This window comes from Giraffa tippelskirchi, chromosome X (assembly GCF_054371585.1).
Source record: "Giraffa tippelskirchi isolate mGirTip1 chromosome X, T2T-mGirTip1v1.2.pri, whole genome shotgun sequence".
Lineage (NCBI taxonomy): Eukaryota > Metazoa > Chordata > Mammalia > Artiodactyla > Giraffidae > Giraffa > Giraffa tippelskirchi.
The window spans coordinates 101789575-101809995 of NC_137289.1; the positions used below are offsets into that span (position 1 = coordinate 101789575).

Here is a 20421-nt window from a genome sequence, read left to right on the forward strand (position 1 = left end):
AGTAGGCCATTGTATATAGATATGACATCTTTTTTATCCATTCATCTGTTGATTGACACTTAGGTGGTTTCCATATCTTATCTATTAAAAATAATGCCACAGTGAACATAGGGGTGCATGTATCTTTTCAAGTTAGTGTTTTCATATTCTTTGAATAAATATCCAGAAGTGGGATAGCTGGTAGTTGTAGTCTTGATTTTTTGAGGACTCTCCATATTTCTTCCTTTATTGTGAGAATCCACAGTAAAGGACAGAAACAGTAAAGACCTAACAGAAGGAGAAGAGATGAAGAAGAGGTGGCAAGCATACAAAGAAGTATAAAAGAAAGATCTTGAGAGCCCCTTGGAAAGCAAGGAGATCAAGCCAATCATTCCTAAAGGAAATCAACCCGAATATTCATTGAAGAGACTAATGCTGAAGCTGAAGCTCCAATACTTTGGCCACGTGATATGAAAAGTCAATTCACTGAAAAGACCCTGATACTGGGAAAGATGGTTAGATAGCATCACCAACTCAATAGACATGAATTTGAGCAAACTCCAGGAGATAGTGGAGGACAGAGGAGCTTCTTGTGCTACAGTCCATGGAGTCACAAAGAGTCTGACACAACTTGGCAGCTGAACAACAGCAACAACATATTTCTTCCATACTGGCTGCACCAATTTACATTCTCACAATGAGCTTATAAATGTTCCCCTTTTTCTACTTGTTATTTATCCACTTGTTATTCCTGCCTTTTTGTTAATAGCCAATGTAACAGCTTTAGATGATTATTGTGATTAACATTTACATTTCCCTAGTAATCAGTGACATTGAACATCTTTTCATGCTCCCGTTAACCATTTGCATACCTTTGGAAAAATGTCTATTCACTGCTCTGCCCATTTTTTAATCAGATTGTTTGTTGTTGGTGGTGATGATGATGAGTTTATATGAATTCTTTATATATTTTGGATATTAGCACCTTATCAGATACATGATTTGAATGTCTTTTCCCATTCAGTAGGTTGTCTGTTTATTCTGTTGGGTTTCTTTTGCTGTGGAGAAGCTTTTTAGTTTGTTGTAGTTTCATTTGTTTATTTTTATTTCTGTTTCCCTTGCCTAAGGAGACATATCTAGAAAGATATTGCTAAGACTGATGTCAAATACCATACTGCCTAAGTTTTCTTCTAGGAGTTTTATGGTTTCAAATACTGTGTTGAAGTCTTTAAACCATTTTCAGTTAATTTTTCTGTATGGTATGAGATTAATCTAGTTTTATTTCATTTCTGTATCGTGTGAGATTGGTCTAGTTTCTTTTCTTTTTTTTTTGCATGTTGCTCTTCATTTTTTTCAACACCATTTGTTGAAGAGACTATACTTTGTCCATTGCATATTCTTTGCTTCTTTGCCATAAATTAATTTCTGTATATGCATAGATTTCTAGACTCTCAGTTCTGGCCCTTGATCTGTATCTATTTTTCTGCTAATACCATGCAGTTTTGATTACTGTGACTTTGTAGTATTTTGAAATCAGGGAGTGTTATATCTCCAGCTTTGTTCTTTTACTCAGAATTACATTTACTATTTGGGTCTTTTGTAATTCCATACAAATTTTAGGATTATTTCTTCTATTTCTATAAAAATGTTGTTGGAATTTTAATAGGGATTATATTCATTTTATATATTGCTTTGCAATATAGAGACATTTTAACAATATTCTTTTAATCCAAGAGCACACAATTTCTTTCCATTTATTTGTTTCTTCAGTTCTTTTTTATCAGCAATTTATAGATTTCAACATACAGTTCTTTTACCTCCTTGGTTAAATTTATTTCTAGATATTTTATTCTTTTTGTCATAGTTACAAATGGGATTGTTTACTTAATCTCTCTATCTCATTATTAGTGTATAGAAACACAACAGGTTTTTGTATATTGATTTTGTATCCTTCAACTTTACTGTATTTGTTTATTATTTTTATTATTATTTTTTTGGTGGAGACTTTAGGATTTTATACAAAATCATGTCATCTACAAATCAGTTTTACTTCTTCCTTTCCAATTTGGATATCTTTTATTTCCTTTTCTTGCCTAATTGCTCTGGCTAGGATTTCCGATACTATGTTGAATAAAAATGGTTATGGTGGGCATTCTTGTCTTGTTCCAGATTTTAGAGAAAAGCTTTCAATTTTTCACCAATGAGTATGATGTTAGCTGTGGGTTTATCATATACAGCCTTTCTTATGTTGAGGTACATTCCTTTTATACCTACTTTATTTTTATCATAAATGTGTTGAATTTTGTCAAATGCTTTCTCTGCAGTTACTGAGGTAATCATATGATTTTTATACTTCATTTTATTAATGTAGCATATCAAATGGATTGTTTTACAGGTGTTGAAACATCCGTGTATCCCTAGAGTCAATCCCACTGGTCATGGTGCATGATCCTTTTAATGTATTGTATTTGGTTTGCTATTATTTTGTTGACGATTTTTGCATCTATGTGCATCAGAGATACTGTCTTTTTTTTTTCCTTTTGTGTGTGTTGGCTTTGTCTGATTTGGTATTAGGGTGATACTGGCTTCGTAAAATGAGTTAGGAAGTGTTCTCTTCTCTTCAATTTATTAGAGTAGTTTGAGAAGGGTAGTTATTAAATCTTCCTTGAATATTTGGTGGAATTCATCTGAAGCCATCTGGTCCTGGACTTTTGTTTTTTGGTAGTTTTTTGATTACTGTTTCAACTTCTGTACTAGTAGTCAGCCTATTCAACTTGTCTATTTCTTCATGGTTCAGTCTTAGGAGGTTGTATGATTCTAAGATTTTGTCCATTTTTTCTAGGTTGTCCAATTTGTTGGAATATTCTCTTACAATCCTTTGTATTTCTGTGGTATCTTTTGTTTTTCTCATCCTTTGTATTTTTATGGTATCTTTTGTTTCTGATTTTTTAATATGGGTCTTCTTTTATAACCCGTCCAGCTGCTCTATGTCTTTTCATATAAATTCAGTTCACTTAACATTTTGGGTGATTATTGATGGATGAGGACTTAGTACTGCCATTTTATCTTTTGTTTTCTACTTGCTCTATATTTTTATTGTTTATTTTCCTTGTGTTTCTGTCTGCCATTTTTGGTTGGTAGTTTTCTATGACATTTTCCTCAGTTTCCTCTTTTTGTATGTTTTGTGTCTTCATTCTAGATTTATGTCTTGCAGTTACCATGAAGTGTATATCAAATATCACATAGATAAATAGTCCTTTTTTCTGCTAATAGCATCTTATCTTCACTTATCTACATGGTTTTCCTCTTCCTCTTTTGTGTGTGTTTTTTTTTAATCTGAAATACCTCTTTTGTGTTTTTATTGTCTCAAACTTCCCCTTTTTATATTGTGAGTTTGTTACCAAATTAAAGTAGCTGTATTTTTTTTGCATTTTCTCCCCTTTTAACCTTTATGCTGTAATAAAACATTTAAAAACCTGTTCTGACAGTTGCAATTTTCTGATTCTGTCTCCTTCTCATGCTCATGCTGAGCCTTGTCCAACTCTTTATAACCTTTTGGACTGTAGCCCTCCAGGCTCCTCTGTCCATGAGATTTTTTAGGCAAAAATCCTGGAGTGGGTTGCCATTTCCTTTTTCAAGGGATCTTCCTGACCCACAGATCAAACCCACATCTTCTGCATTGCAAGTGGATTCTTTACCACTGAGCCATTGAGGAAACCCACTTATCACTTTATTTATGCCAAGTTTTGTGTACTTTTGTCTTTTTGTTTCTGGTATAAGAACTCTGTTCAACATCTCTCGTAAGGCAGCTCTAGTGTTGATAAACTCCCTCAGCTTTTGTAAACTCTGCTCCCTTCTCCCTCTGGGAAGTCTACTATCCTAATGTTGCCCTTCAGATAGCTCTTAAAGAATTTCCTCATTGTTTTGTATCTTAGATTTCTGTCTTCATACTTGCTAATTCTCTCTTTTATATGGTCTGCTTCATTTCCAGTGCTTTTTAATGCATTCTTCATCTCATTTATTATGAGTTTTCAGCTCCAGAATTTGTTTAGTTCTTTCTTAAAGTTTCAATCTTTTTGGAAAAGCATTTCTGTTCATTAGTTTTATTCCTAAGCTCATTGAAGTGCCTTTCTGAGTTTTTTTAGCTTGTTGAGTTTCTGCATGATAGCTATTTTAAATTCTCTATCAGTTAGATCACATTATTCTTTGACTTTATGTTTGATTTCTGGAGAATTGTCATTTTCTTTTTGTGGTGCAGTGTTACTGTGGTTCTTCGTGATGCTTCTTCTGACAGAGCATGTGATATGGAACCAGTTAGAAATTAGAGGTCTTTTCTTTTTCCATAGGTGTTACTGTAGCATAAGTTTTTGCTTTCTCTTACCTGAGCTATCTCTGTCAGAAGTGTGTCCCCTGCTCTTGTGCTCATTATAACTTCTTGTGTTTTCAGGTTCACTGGCACCTTGCTTCTGCCTCTTTAACTGGCAGAAGCTTCTTGGTGTACCTGGATGGTGGTTCTTCCCTTCCTTCCAGTATCCTCTGAGTCATAGGCTCTGCCACTGTAGGGGGAAGGGGTAGGGGGAGCAAAATTCATACCAGTACCTCTTCCCTATCTGGTTTTCTAAGGTTCATAGGCTCTGCTGCTACTGGGGAAGAACAGAGGGGCTGGAGACTTAGGAACCTCAGTGGCTGGAGACACAGGATCCCAGCCCCCATTCCCGCTACTGTACAATTACTTGTGGTCATGGGTGTCACTGCAGCCAGGAGGCTGGAGTTGTGTGCACTGCCTACCCTGCTGCTGCCAGGTTATATGGGTCTATGGGCTTAGCTGCCCTGGTCAGAGGGTCAGAATTGCAGATAATACTTTAACTGTTCCTTAGGTTTTGCCTCCTTTATCTATTCCAGTCCACCCACCTTTAGAGGTGCAGGTGTATGGAATTCTCTAGCATCCTGGTGTGTTGGGCAAAAACACCTTTGCTGAGATGTGAATGTTTTACTGGTTGTAGATTAAAGGGGAGAAACAAAGGTAGCTTTTCATTCTACCACGTTGTTGATACCACTCCTTGATTTTTTTTGTTCAGGAGAAAACACTACTGTTTTCTTCTAGTAGCTGGTAATTGAGAATTTCTTGGAAAGCTGCATATAGCCTAAGAAGCAAAGAGTAAAATCTACTAAAAAGTTAACTTGGAGCCATTTTCATATAGGTTAGAGTGTTTGACTATTCATTCAGTAAATATTCATTGAACAACTACTCTGTGGTAAGTTCTGTGCTAAAACCTGGGAAACAATGTCGAATAGTAATGGCCATAGTTCTTGCTTTCATGGAGCCTGCTGTCTAGGGAATTGAATGCCATTAATTAAAAACTCACACAAATATGTGTAATATCACACTTGTGGTGAGTGTTACAAATAAGGGTAAGTGTGTTGGTATAAGGGTCTGTGGTGACTGGATTTGCCCAAGCCAGTGAGGGCAGGGATGGTTTCTGTGAGGAAGTATGGATTATACTGAAATCCAGTGGGAAAAGTAGCCATTAATTAGGTGTAAAAATATGAGATATGTGAGACAGAGTGAACAGCATGTATAAAGGTCCCTTGGTGGATAGACCATGGGCCTCTAGAACTATCAGAAGGTCAAATGTATTTAGAACACAAGGAAGGGGGCAAAATGTGGTGCAAGGTGTGGCCTAGTAAGTAAGAAAGTGAGGCCATCCTGATTTATTATTATCATTTGCCTTTTAATTTGAAATGTTAACATTATCTTTCACATTGATTAAGCCAACAAAAATAGATCATAAATAGGAGTGAATAAGTGATATTTGCTTAGTACCTAGATTTTCTTTTACCTCCTAGACAGGACACCTTCATGGAAAATTATTTTACTAGCCAGCGAGACAACATATTCCGAAATGTGGAGGTTCTGATTTATGTCTTTGATGTGGAAAGCCGCGAACTGGAAAAGGACATGCACTATTACCAATCATGCCTGGAGGCCATTCTGCAGAATTCTCCAGATGCCAAAATCTTTTGCTTGGTACACAAAATGGATCTGGTACAGGAGGATCAACGAGACCTGGTAAGTAGAAAGGTTGATGCACCAAATGATTGATGTGCTTTGTAAACTTCTTTTGTAGAGATATAGGTAAATTTGTACCATTCATTTTTAGGGAAAAAAATCTCAGTATAGGCTTTCAAGATAAAGTTGACATCTGTTTTTAAAAACACTTGCAAACAAACCTTCTCTGGTAAGGGAAAGATAATGTTCATTTAGCAAATAATGTTCAAATTTAGGAAAGGATCCTAACCACGTGATATCACGAAACAGCTTTATATATTTTTAAAATATATTTGCTGCCCTTTTTTTACTGTCCTTCAGAGCAGGCAGTTATTGTCAAGGCTAGAAGACCTACCAGGGATGAGATGAAGAAAAGTCACAACTGTCTCTAGATTGACCTAGGAAACTGGTATGCACCAATTCAAATGCCAACTACACAGTGTTAGGCGCAATTCCAAGACCTCATAATTGCACTGATATGGTATATTTATCTTCTTTTCTAGCATGGGAATTAGTACACAAAGATTAAACCAGAAAAGACACCGTAGAAAGGGCAAACTTCTAGCTAGCTATGAGACCCCAGGACTGGCAAGTCACAAATACAGTCCAGCTTTAGTTTGCTCAATATAAAATGAGAAGATTGGATTTTAAAGTCTAAGCTGAAAGAGAAGATTCTCTATTTCCAAGAGTAAATAAAGTTGAGGGAAAGCAGTTTCAAAATATACTGGTGATATAGAAGAATACGGTTCCTCTTTGGGTTGGAACCTAGGAATCTAAGGATCCCCTTTAGCTTAAGAATTTTTTTGGTAATAACTGTGGTCAAGAATACTTTTTTCCATAATTAGTTATATGATTGCCTTCAGTGTTCCAGTATTTGAGTATGTTTTGTTGTTTCTGGGTTAACTTCCAGGCTTTCAGAAACAACTTGACAGTTCAGTATTTGACTCTGAAAAGACTTTGGCGTGTCTATCCTTTCTAATTCCTTTTCCCTCTCACTAAGTATCAATTTTGTCTTAATTCAGCTGAAAATTCTGTATGTAGCTTGGCCTTGAGATTGCGAGCACTTTGTTATTTTAGGGTTTTCTGTTTTGTTTCCCTGGCCCAATTTACCACAAAATCCTAGAGCATTCCAATGGATTTTTTAAATATAATTTTTAGTGATCAACTTAATGTTTTCTAGATGCTTATGTAAATATCCCCAAAGATACATTAATGTTCTTTGTGAGATTTTAAGCTTAATTAACAGAAGTATACTCTATTTCATTAAAGATTCAGACTTGGAAGTTTTAGAGTAAAATGGCTAGGGTGTTCTGTCAATAGCAATTTCAAGCAAAGTAAGTGTTTCCTTATATGTGTATGTATTACTCAGGTTCCTCAGAGAAAGAGAACGAATAAGAAGTATGTGAGAATAAGAGAGAGATTGAATTAATTGTAAAGAATTGACTCATGTGATTGCAGAGGCTGGCAAGTCTGATATCTACAGGCAGGCTGGTAACCCAGGAAGGAGTCATTGTTGAAGCTTGGGTCAGAAGGCAGTCTGGAAGGCAGAATTCCCTCTTCCTGTGAAATGGGAGTCTTTTTCTCTTAAGGCTTTCAACCAATTATATAAATCCTACTCATATTATGGAGGGGGATCTGCTTTACTAAAAGTCTATTGATTTAAATATTAATCTCATCAAAAATATCTTCATAGCAACATCTAAACTGGTGTTTAACCAAATGTTTGGGTCCTATGGCCTAGTCAAATTAGTAATATAAAATTATCCATCACAATGTTGAACATACACTCATGCAAGCTCTGGAAAATATCTGTGTATCTATTTATATTTGTATAAATAGATGTTTTTCCATGTGCATATGGGTGTGTGTGTGTTTGTGTGTAATGAGTTGTTATATCTATGTAGCCAAATGAATACAGCCCATACAGAAATAATACGTATGAATGTATATATGTGTGTATGAGATAGAAACATATCTACACAAGTTGAAGTATTTTGATTTATAAAATCTTGATATTGGTATGGATATCTTAAAAGTGACCCAGATTGGGTGATTTGGAATGTTAAATATATTTTATTAAGATTTCTCTATATGGTGAATTTTATTTTCCAACATAGTACTCTCAGTGAGTACTTAGAATAAGCAGCATAATCCTGAAGAATTCTAGTAGCTGTTGCACTTTTTAGACCTGACCTGAAATCATTTCTGCTATCCTAGTCTGTGAAGCAAGGTACACATTTAAAAATTCCTCTGGGGGGAAATGAAATACCTCTGTTTAAAATATTTTAAAATATCACACCTCAGATTTTGCATTGAGAAGGGAGAGCTGTTATATGCTGATCAGTATATTGGTCTTTTTACTTCAGATTTTTAAAGAGCGAGAAGAAGATCTGAGGCGTTTGTCTCGCCCATTGGAATGCTCTTGCTTCCGAACATCTATCTGGGATGAAACTCTCTATAAGGTGTGTATGTTTCCCTGAGTTTAAAGAGCATGAAAAAAAAGCTAGAAAGGTATTATCAAAACTGAAAGATTTTAGATTCTCTCATAGCAATCTAGATGTGTTGAACTAAGAGAAGAAATTATCTACAATAAATTGAAAAATATCCAACTTAACCTTAAGAGATTTTGGGTTTGATTTTAGGTTGGGTCGACATACCTACCATATCACACTGAATTAGCCCAGTTTGGTCCTGATTAATTTGATGCAGATCTTCATGACAGTAGAGGTTTCACTGGCCATCATCCATTTTGACCTCTTTTGGTCTCAATGCTGATTGGAACTGTATCTAATATTCAGGTACCTCTACAGGATATAAGCTAGCCTGTCTAAGTTTGGATGGCAATAGAAGAACAGTATTTAGGGGAGAAATTGGAGAAGGGAGTCTTAGAATGAGACGTGTTATTCCAAGAATATGATAGCTTCGACTTTCATGCAAAATTAAAGACTAGCATTCTTTCAACCAAAGAAATTGTTCCTATTGCTGGAACGGATACCACACTGCTTGTAGTAGTTGTAAAGGTTACAATAATAGCTGTGTTATGGATGAAGTTGAAATTACCTCATTGGCACATAGGCTCCTTATCCTGCTTTCTCCCTTTCTCCCAGTGATTTAGTGATTTGAAAGACTGGCTTCTTTTGGGTCTTCTTGTGGTCAGACCTTTCCTTCAGACTGTTTCTGGTATTCACTGACAAGTCTGGGTAGGAAAGCATCCTTCTCAGTGACTCATAGCTACAGCCTCAGTATCAACTGCATCTGACAAGTATCTTCAACCAAAAGCACAGAAACCTGATTTGCCAAGGAGAAAAACAGTTGGACTTTAAAACATAACCACTGATTTATTTTTTTAACTAATTAATTTTTCCCAATATTATGTTGACCCAGCCTCACTCTAATAACAGATCATTTTGAGATACCTGTCTAGGAAATACTGTTCTAGATTAATTTGGGCCGAATTTCTCTCAAAGCCTTATTCCCATAGAACAGGTAACCGTGAATAAGGATGGACATGACGCACTGATAAGAACCAACTGCGGTGTGAAGGATGGCAATACATAACACGACCAAAGACAATTGGCTAATCACAACACTGCTGTGAGTGACAATGTCTCTGCTGTGGTTAGCTTTGGTGCCTTCTCCAAGGTAAATTCAGCAGTGACATTAACACCGACCTGGGAACTTGGAACCTGAACCCCCATGCCTAAGTAATAAAACTAATTGGAACAGAAACATGGCTCTTACATCTCTTACATCAGTGTTACATAGAGCTGACATAAATTTTTATATATATTAGGTTTTATTCTACAAGCACTCATTGCATATCTGCTTGATACTGTTGGACACACAAATAACTAAGACCAGGTTCCTGTGCTCTAGAAGGGGAGAGAAGATTTTACACCCTACCAGACAAATTGGAGTGAAATTGAAAGAAATATTATAATGAAAATTCAAATAAAAGAGCCTTAAGAAAACAGAGGGAGGGTGTGATTAATTTAAACGCCTATTATAGTCATACTCCTCTGGATGAAATCAGTTTTAGGCAAACACACAGTGGACCATTTTTAATTTGATTAGATCAATAATTTATACAGCTGACAGTAAGCCTTTTCAAATAATGCCACTATTTTCTCTTGTACTTTCTCTTGTATGTTATCCCATTGAGGGGATGGGCCATTTTTCTATGCGGCTCTGATATTTACACTAAATTGATTCTTGGATGTATGTAAATATTAGGTTCTGATTTTAAGAGCAATTTACACTATTGGTCTTAGATATCTATTTGAATGACTGGATTAGAAGTTCTTTAGCCCAGTAAATAAGAGTTTTCAGTTTTCCCTGAGGCAATATGATGGAACTAAAGTATTTGGTTATTTTTAATTATCAGTGGAAAGAAGCATTTCATAAGTGTTTGAAACTTTTAAAAGTCTAACTGAACAATAAAAATAAAATATTAGTTTCATTTTCTCACTTCATTTATGTTATATTTGTTACTAGAATTTGTTTAGGACTCAATTATCACTATATTTTCCTGTCTATATATTATAGTATACTTCCACCAGGGAAGCCCATAGTATACTTACTCATTTGCAAAGATCTGGGCCTGTTTACCAGTTAGTAATATTGCACTGTGCTTCTGTTCTGTTAGGCTTGGTCCAGCATTGTTTATCAGCTGATCCCCAATGTCCAGCAGCTGGAAATGAACCTAAGGAATTTTGCTGAAATTATCGAGGCTGATGAAGTACTTCTATTTGAGAGAGCCACTTTTCTGGTGAGAACTTTCTGCTCTGCCGATGTATTTCACACTCACCTTCTTCTGTTAAGCAATGGAGAATATGTTGCCACTTTCAGAAAGACTTGTTTTCCTTCTTGTCATTACTTCAGCATACATAGCTTTATTTATGAAGTAGTATTGTCAGCAAGTAACTTGAAAGAAGTTTTTTTTGTGTGTTGGTCTTTAGTAATTAGTAGCACTTAGACATTTTCAGGTATTTGTTACTATAGAATTTAGATTATTTTGTTAATAATTGTCCATTTGTCTTAAGTAATTCCTATTTCCCATTGACTCCTATTATGAAATGATGGGTATTTTCCTTTGAGAAAACTTGCATCACACTCCTTTCTCCAAAACAGTTTAAAACTTTTAACATGGAAGAGATGTAATGGTCAACTCAGTGACATAGATAAGAGTTCAGATGGTGAGGTGAAAGGGCAAAGAGGTATGTTGGTATTATTTTTCTTATAAATTCGACTTAATAATATTATCTCCTACTGTGTATATGGCTGTGAGGAGGTATGAAAAACCCAATATTATATTTATAAGTAAAATGTTTAATAACAGTAATAACTCATTTGACATGTCACAAGAACTGCATAAATAATTGCTAATCAGCTGCATAAATATAACCCTAAGAGTAGCTCACAGTAAATAATTTGTTTCTGAGCTCTGCCAAAGCTTGGTGATTTTAGACACATTTCTTTTCTTTTTTTACATATACATGGATCTATTCTTTAAGTTCTTTTATCATTTAGGTTATTACAGAATATTGAGCAGAGTTCCCTGTGCTGTACAGTAGGTCCCCATTGGCCATCTATTCTAAAATATAGCAGCATCTGTCTATGTGTCAATCCCAGACTATCAATCTAACTCTACACCCACCTGTCCACCCTAGCAATCACATGTTCCTTCTCTAAGTCTGTGAGTCTGTTTCTATCTTGCAAACAAGTTCATTTGTATCATTTCTCTCAGATTCCATATATGAATGATATCATATGATATTTGTCTTTCTCTTTCTGGCTTACTTCACTTATTCAATTAATATGATAATCTCTAGGTCCATCCATGTTGCTGCAAATGGCATTATTTCATTCTTTTTTTTATGGCTGAGTAATATTCCATTGTATTTGTGTACCACATCTTCTTTGTCCATTCACTGCCAGTGGACATTTAGGCTGTTTCCATGTTGCAGCTATTGTGAATAGTGCTCTTGTGAACATAGGGATGCATGTATATTTTTGAATTATACTTTTATTGAGATATATACCAAGGAATGGTATTGCTGGATCATATGACAACAGTGCTTTAGTTTTTTAAAGAACCTCCATACTGTTTTCCATAGTGGCTGTACCAATTTAAATTCCCATCAACAGTGTAGGAGTGTTTCCTTTTCTCCACACCCTCTTCAGCATTTATTGTTTGTAGATTTTTTTCATGATGGCCATTCTGACTGGTTTGAGGTGACATCTTGTTATAGTTTTGATTTGCATTTCTCTAATAATTAGTGATGATGAGCATTTTTTCATGTGCCTCTTGGCCATCTATATGTTTTTGGAGAAATATCTATTTAAATCTTCTGCCTGTTTTTTGAATGTGTTATTTTTTTGATATTGAGAACCACATGAGCTGTTTGTAAGCCTGGAGATTAATCTGTTGTCAGCTGCATAGTTTACAAATACTTTCTCCCATTTTGTGAGTTGTCTTTTTGCTTTCTTTACGGTTTCCTTTGCTGTGCAAGGCTTTTCAGTTTAATTAAATCCCATTTATTTGTGTTTAATTTCTATTAGTCTAGGAGATAGATTGAAAAGGATATTGATGCAATTTATGTCAGAGTGTTCTCTGACATAAAAAAAAAACATAAAAAACATAAAAAAAACATAAAAAAAAAACATAAAAAACATAAAAACCTATGTTTTCCTCTCAAGAGTCTTATACTGTCCAGTCTAACATTTAGGTCATTAATCCATTTTGAGTTTTTGTGCGTATGGTGTTAAAGAATGTTCTAATTTGATTTTTCAAATGTTGCTATCTGGTTTTTCCAGCACCATTTATTGAAGAGATTGTCTTTTCTTCATTATATAGTCTTGCCTCCTTTGTTGTAGATTAATTGACCATAGGTCGTGGATTTATATCTGGGCTTTCTAGTCTATTCCATTAATCTATATGTCTATTTTCATGCCAGTGCCATACTGTTTCATTTACTGTAGCTCTGTAGTATAGTCTTAAGTCGAGGAGCCTGATTCCTCCAGCTCTGTTTTTCTTACTCAAGATTGCTTTGGATATTCAGGGAATTTTGTGTCTCCATACAAATGTTAAGATTTTTTTGTTCTAGTTCTATGAAAAATGCCATTGGTAATTTGATAGAGATTGTGTTGAATCTGTAGATTGCCTTGGGTAATATAGTAATTGTGACAATATTCATTTTTTCCAATCTAAGAACATGGTATATCTTTCTATCTGTTTGTGTCATGTTTGATTTCTTTCATCTGTGTCTTTGTTTTTTGCTACTCAGTAAAACTTGCTATTGGGAACAGTAAGATGAGGAAAAGTGAGGTTCTGGCAGTCTGGAAGAAGTGTCTTTATGACACAGAGAAAAGAAAATTGAGATGAGTCTACTGTGCTGTAGATTCCCTAAATGCTTTTGTGTTCTATTTCAGTTCTGTGGAAACTGAAAAAGTTAGGGCTTTGAGTAGTTCTAGTTAGTGTCATCAACCTCCATTTCTCCCAGTTCACAATGGCTCATCTTTTCCTTAGGGGATGAAATCAAATAAACTCCCAGCTTGAAAGAATATTTGTTGAGGAGTTTTGCTTCTGTGTTCATCAGTGTTACTGGCCTGTAATTTTCCTTTTTTGTGATATCTTTGTCTGGTTTTGGTATCAGGGAGATGGTGGCCTTGTAGGATGAGTTTGGGAGTATTCCACCCTCTGTGGTTTTTTGGAAGAGTTTGAGAGTGATAGGTGTCTTCTGTAAATGTTTGATATAAATCACCTGTGAAACCATCTGGTCCTGGACTTTTGTTTGTTGGAAGATTTTTAATCACAGTTTTAATTTCATTACTTGTGATTGGTCTGTTTATATTTTCTATTTCTTCCTAGTTCAGTCTTGGAAGGTTGTACTGAAACTTGTCCATTTCTTCCAGATTTTCCATTTTATTGGCATATATTTGCTTGTAGTAGTCTCTTACAATCCTTTCTATTTCTGTGGTATCAGCTGTATGTAACTTTTCCTTTTTCATTTCTAATTTTATTTGAGTCCTCTCCTCTTTTTTTCTTGATGAGTCTGGCTAATGGTTTATCAAGTTTATTTATCTTTTCAAAGGCCCAGCTTTTAGTTTCATTGATCTTTTCTATTGTTTTCTTCATCTCTATTTCATTTATTTCTGTTCTGATCTTTATGATTTCTTTCCTTCTATTAAACTTTGGGTTTTATTATCCTTCTTTAGTTGCTTTAGGCCTAAGGTTAGGTTGTTTATTTGAGATTTTTCTTGTTTCCTGGATAAGATTATATCACTATAAGCTTCCTTCTTAAAACTGCTTTTGTTGTGTCCCAAGGTTTTGAATCATAATGCTTTCGTTTTCATTTGTCTCTAGGTATTTTTTATTTCCTCTTTGATTTTTTCAGTGATCCATTGGTTGTTTAGTAGCATATTATTTAGCTTCCATGTATTTGTGTTTTTTACAGTTTTCTTTTCTTGTAATTGATTTCTAACCTCATAATGTTGTGGTGGGAAAAGATGCTTGATATGGCTTCAATTTTATTCAATTTACCTGGCGGGGCTCTCTTTGTGGTCCAGCATGTGATCAGCTCTGGAGAATGTTCCATGTGCACTTGGGAAGAATGTGTATTCTGCTGCTTTTGGATGGAAAGCTCTATAAATACCAGTTAAATTCATCTGGTCTAATGTGTCATTTCAGGCCTGCATTTCCTTATAGATTTTTCTGTTTGGATGATCTGTCCTTAATGAAACTGTGGTGTTAAAAGTCCCCTAATATTTTTGTGTTACTTTCGCTTTCTCTTTTTATGGCTGTTAGTATTTGCCTTATATATTGAGGTGCTCCTATGTTGGGTGCATATATATTTACAATTGTTACGTCTTCTTCTTGGAGTGATCCCTTGATCATTTTGTAGTGTCCTCCTTTGTCTGTTATAACAGTCTTTATTTTAAAGTCTATTTTGTCTGATATGAGTATTGCTATTCCAGCTTTCTTTTGATTTCAATTGCATGGAATATATTTTTCCACCCCCTTACTGTTAGTCTCTCTGTGTCCCTAGATCTGAAGTGGGTCTCTTGTAAACAACATATATATGATAGACACATATTTTAATCTCTCTGAGTTTGGTTCCCCTTTTATAAAATGTAGATAATAATATCTATATCATAATTTTTGTGTGGTTTAAAATGGGACGTGATAACATTAAATCCTAGTACAAAGTTCAGCATACAAACTGTCAAACATTGGTTTCTTTTCCTATTACAGCCAACAGAGGGCAGAGAATGCAGGTGCAATTTTTCCTCTTAACTTTGTAGAAACATTATTTTTAATGGCAGCATACTTGGCAGTCATTCTTCCTGCTAACTGGTACAGCTGAGGCAACGAGACCTAACCAGTGTCTTCTGCCTCATCCCATAGGCAGGGGTTATTTGCTGGGAAGTTCATTATCCTGAGTCCTGTCTTTCCCACTAGTGTGAATAGCAGCAAGCAAGTGAGCTCTTCTGTCTGTCTTGATACACATGGCATGATGGAATCCTACTTAGTGGTATTTTCCTGCCACATCTACCACATATGATCATAGAGGTTAATTTAAATATGAACTGTTTTTCACCAACAATAACAAGTGGCTTTTGGTTTCTCTTGAGGACTGTGTTCAGGTGTTTTGACCATTTTCACTGAGGTACTTGAAGTCAAGCAATGGTAACCTATTCCACCATTGGTCTAGGAATTATGTTTTTGAAATTTCAGATAGTTTCAGGGAATTGCCCTGTGAATTTTCTTCTGGCAAATGACTCAGTTTTGCTTCCACTAGAAACTTAACATCAGCCTGTGGGAAATACTTTTGTGGTTTTCTTCATCTGAAAGTGTTACGGGATGCATTTTCAGCTGGCATTGGTGTCCATCATGAATAGGTTCATTTTTCATTTATAAATAGTACATCCTCAGAGGTTAGAATCAATCAGTTAAGATTTTTAAATATAATACCAAAAATCACTTGGTTATAGCCTTCGTTAAAATTAAGTACACCTCAAGAACAGCTAAGAATTTTTATTTATTTTTCCTTTTTGATTTGTACTTTTTTGGAATCAACAACCATTCTGGGTAATATTGAAATATGATGAATATTTAAAGTGAGAAAGGCTAGCAGTGAACCAAAATAGATAATACTTAAATGTTCTAATAAAATTATAACCAAACATTACTGGATGGGTCATCCTTAGGGATGTTGAATTTATGCAAAATACTGATAGAATATGGCACAGAGCGATAAAGACAGTAAAGCTAGGTGCCAACTCTACCCTGAAAATCCGGGTGACCAAGAGACTGACGAATGTAATGGCTTGAGGAGTAGTAGAGGGTGCATATGACAACACTGCATTGATTGAAAGGGCATTGCTCTTTTTTGTAGGTGATTTCTCACTATCAGTGTAAAGAACAGCGTGATGCCCACAGATTCGAGAAAATCAGCAACATTATTAAGCAATTTAAGCTGAGCTGCAGGTAAGAGATCTTGTGTGATGTATTCAGTATTTATCTCTGGAAAAAATTGTCATATTTGAGAGGTTCAAATACCTTTAGTAGACTCCACTTCTGTATTCAGCATTCAGTTCAGTTCAGTTCAGTTGCTCAGTCGTGTCCAACTCTGCGACCCCATGAATCGCAGCACACCAGCCTCCTTGTCAATGACCAACTCCCGGAGTTTATCCAAACTCATGTCCATCGAGTCGGTGATGCCATCCAGCCATCTCATCCTCTGTCGTCCCCTTCTCCTCCTGCCCCTAATCCTTCCCAGCATCAGGGTCTTTTCCAATGAGGCAGCTCTTCGCATCAGGTGGCCAAAGTATTGGAGTTTCAGCTTCAACATCAGTCCTTCCAATGAACACCCAGGGCCGATCTCCTTTAGGATGGACTGGTTGGATCTCCTTGCAGTCCAAGGGACTCTCAAGAGTCTTCTCCAACACCACAGTTCAAAAGCATCCATTCTTCGGTGCTCAGCTTTCTTCACAGTCCAACTCTCACATCCATACATGACTACTGGAAAAACCATAGCCTTGACTAGACGGACCTTTGTTGGCAAAGTAATGTCTCTGCTTTTTAATATGCTGTCTTGGTTGGTCATAACTTTCCTTCCAAGGAGTAAGCGTCTTTTAATTTCATGGCTGCAGTCACCATCAGCAGTGATTTTGGAGCCCAAAAAAATAAAGTCTGACACTGTTTCCACTGTTTCCCCATCTATTTCCCATGAAGTGATGGGACCAGATGCCATAGTTCCTTATATTAGAAACAAATCTGGGGCTTCCCTGGTGACTCAATGGTAAAGAATCTGCCTGCCAATGCAGGAGACATAGGTTTGATCTCTGATCTGGGAAGATCCCACAGGCCACAGAGCAACTAAACCTGTACTCCACAACAAAAGAGGCCACCACAATGAGAAGCCCATGCACTGCAACTAAAGTATAGCCCCCACCCCCCCAACTAGAGAAAAGCCTGTGCAGCAATGAAGACCCAACACAGCCAAAATAAATAAACACAATTTTAAAACAAGACAAAAACTCAACTGTAAACTTCTTGACTGAGGTGAAAGACAATATCCTTTAATGCAAACTCAACTGATGCAGAAGAAGCATATGAAAAATATCTAAGCTGAGTACCCTTTCAAGATGTTTGTTACTATTTGGGAAGAAATAAACAGATTATGTCCAAGAGAGTTTTGAAAAAAAAGAAAGAAGGAGGGTTTACCTTACCAAATACCAAGATTTACTATAAAACTGATAATTAAAATAGTATGGTACTGATTTCAGGAATGGTACAAAGAAGAGCATCTAAAAATGTCTGATCATATTGTCTCAGCTTTATTTAAATCTAGTTTGAATCTCAGCATTGTGAATGTAGGAAGTAGGAACGGCTGAACATCATAATCTAGTAAAGTTTTAATAATCAAAATTCTTATCATGGTAAAATTTTGATACTCAGACAATAGAATAAGTGTAAGTTATCCCTTTTATGCCTTAGCACACTTTATGTTTATGCCAGCATTTTTAAAGAAGAAATCACAAATGGCATATAAATATTATTATTCTGTTTCCAAAAAATGGGGTCATTTCTAGAATTTCAACATAACTAGCATTCCAAGGTGTAGTTGTTGATCTCAATGATAGGAACATTTCAACTGAATAAACTTAAATATTAGAGAAATCTTTGGCAACATGATTTTTAACATGAATCTAGGTCTAAGCTCACTTTTCATTTCACAGTCACTATCAAGTCCTAATCTGCTTTCTGTCAAGGCCACTTTCCAAGACATGTTAAATTTGGCATTAGAGTTTCCTTGGAAAACAAAGTGAGATTAGTGATTAACTGTCTTAATGAGGTGGTGGATTGAGATATAATGGTATGCAAATGTTTAACATGCAAGATAAGAATGTCTGATATTACTATTATTTTATGTCCTTTACTCACTTTTCCCCTTTCTCCTATAGCAAGCTAGCTGCCTCTTTCCAGAGCATGGAAGTCAGGAACTCTAACTTTGCTGCTTTCATTGACATTTTTACATCCAACACTTATGTGATGGTCGTGATGTCTGATCCATCCATTCGTAAGTTTAAACTTAGCTGACATAGGTTCAAAGCCACATATTCTTTAAACTAATTGCCTTAGAAGTTGTACATTATTAAAGATACTGAAAAACTATTTTATAGTGCACAGCCCTGTGAATGTACTTAATGCCACTGACCTATACATTTAACAATGGTTAAAATGGTAAATTTCATTTTATGTGTATTTTACCACAATGAAAATAAATTAGTACTAACGATAAATAATTTTTATTTAATCGATTTATATTTTGAAGCTTAGAAATAATTTAGACTCTAGGGTATTATATTTTTCTTCGTGGGAGCTTCAAAAATCAAATTACTAAATCTGGGGATTTTAAAGAAAACAAACTCAAATGTATGACTTGTGCTCCACATGGGGTATATTTTTAAAAGACTAGTCACTCTAAGCTCTGAACTTTTCATTGTTGAACCATTTTTTATGTCATTGTATATTTATTTCTAAGTACCGTACTCCCATATTTGTTTTATGGGCATAGAGAGAGATATTTGGTGCCTCCATGCCATAATAGCTGTATTGATCACAACTATTGGGATAAAGGTTCTAGCAGTATTTCTAGGATGTTCCCAGGAATTTAAATTATCTCTTAAATTATCTATCTTAATATTAGAAAATAGCAGAAGATAATGTTTTACTATTAGCCCCAAACTAAACGAGTTTGAAAATTTATTTTGAGAATATTATGTTTAGAATATAAACAAATCTTTTACTCAGAAAAATTAAATTCTGGTTAACTTGGGACATAGATTCTCTGTGACATACATTGAGGGATTTGGCTCTCTTTTCATTTGTTTGTTTTTACTAGTAATATATTCCTTTGGTTATTGGTACTAACTGTGTTGAATATCTTCCCTACCCCATCCTCAGCTTCTGCAGCTACTCTGATCAATATTCGCAATGCCAGGAAACACTTTGAAAAGCTGGAAAGAGTGGATGGACCAAAGCAGTGTCTCCTCATGCGCTAAAACATTGCCAAATGCTGTTTCAGAAAAAAAATTGGAATACTATTTCTTAATGTTGTATTAGAATATATAGGCTCTGAAATGTTGTGATGCTTGTCACTTCTGCATTTCTTCCCTACTCCCCAGTCTTAATGTGTAACCTTGAATGCTATTTACTCAAATAGCCAGTAAGAAGTTAGAATTTGGTGTGACATAAAAGTAGGTGATATGTAAGTGTTCTGATAACAATGTTCTAATAGTGTAAGTGTTCTAATAACCTGGTTTCAGTTGTTGTGTATGCCAAAGCCCTTTCCAGCATCATCTTATATTCCTTATCAGATAGTAACCTATATGTTTGGAATATTACTGTTTTCTCAGCATGCGCTAAAAATATTCCTTAAATGCAATTATAAATAAAGTTTTGCTGTTACAGATTTCAGTAACATTCTTTTCTTCTTTTTTTTTCTTTCCCTTGTTTCTTCAGCTTTTCCCTAAGAAAAAGAAAATGAATTTCACAGTTAACCTAGGGGAAGAAGACTTGCTGTTTGGGAAATAGTATAAAATAAAGTTGGTTGGGAAGGATGAGCCAAATGATAGCCTTAAAGCTAGGCAGAAGAGTTTTGATATAATATGATAGGAAATGGCAAAGGAATTTTGAAAGAAAGTTAACCTGTGGGCTGACTGATGGCAGTTGGAGAAACAGATAGTAATCCAGGCCTGAAGTGTGTTGAAAGTCTGTTTCAAGATGCAACTAGAGAAGGAATGAATAAAAAGTTGAGGGAAAATAGATAGTATTTATGAGATGTAAGTCTTTCTATGAGGTCCAGGAATGGTTAATTTATATATTA

General features: G+C 35.3%; 1 protein-coding gene across 2 annotated transcripts in view; it reads left to right on the top strand.

Annotated features, from left to right (window-relative positions):
- RRAGB (Ras related GTP binding B) overlaps positions 1–20012 on the top strand; it is a 35100-nt gene extending 15088 nt beyond the window's left edge. For both annotated transcript variants that reach the window (XM_081565515.1, XM_081565516.1), the window contains 6 exons: positions 5827–6049; positions 8395–8490; positions 10674–10796; positions 16426–16517; positions 18497–18612; positions 19500–20012. In XM_081565515.1, coding sequence (XP_081421641.1) covers positions 5827–6049; positions 8395–8490; positions 10674–10796; positions 16426–16517; positions 18497–18612; positions 19500–19597 — 748 coding nt within the window. In that variant the 3' untranslated portion in view covers positions 19598–20012. The remainder of the gene's footprint in view (positions 1–5826; positions 6050–8394; positions 8491–10673; positions 10797–16425; positions 16518–18496; positions 18613–19499) is intronic.
- The last annotated feature ends 409 nt before the right edge of the window (positions 20013–20421 follow it).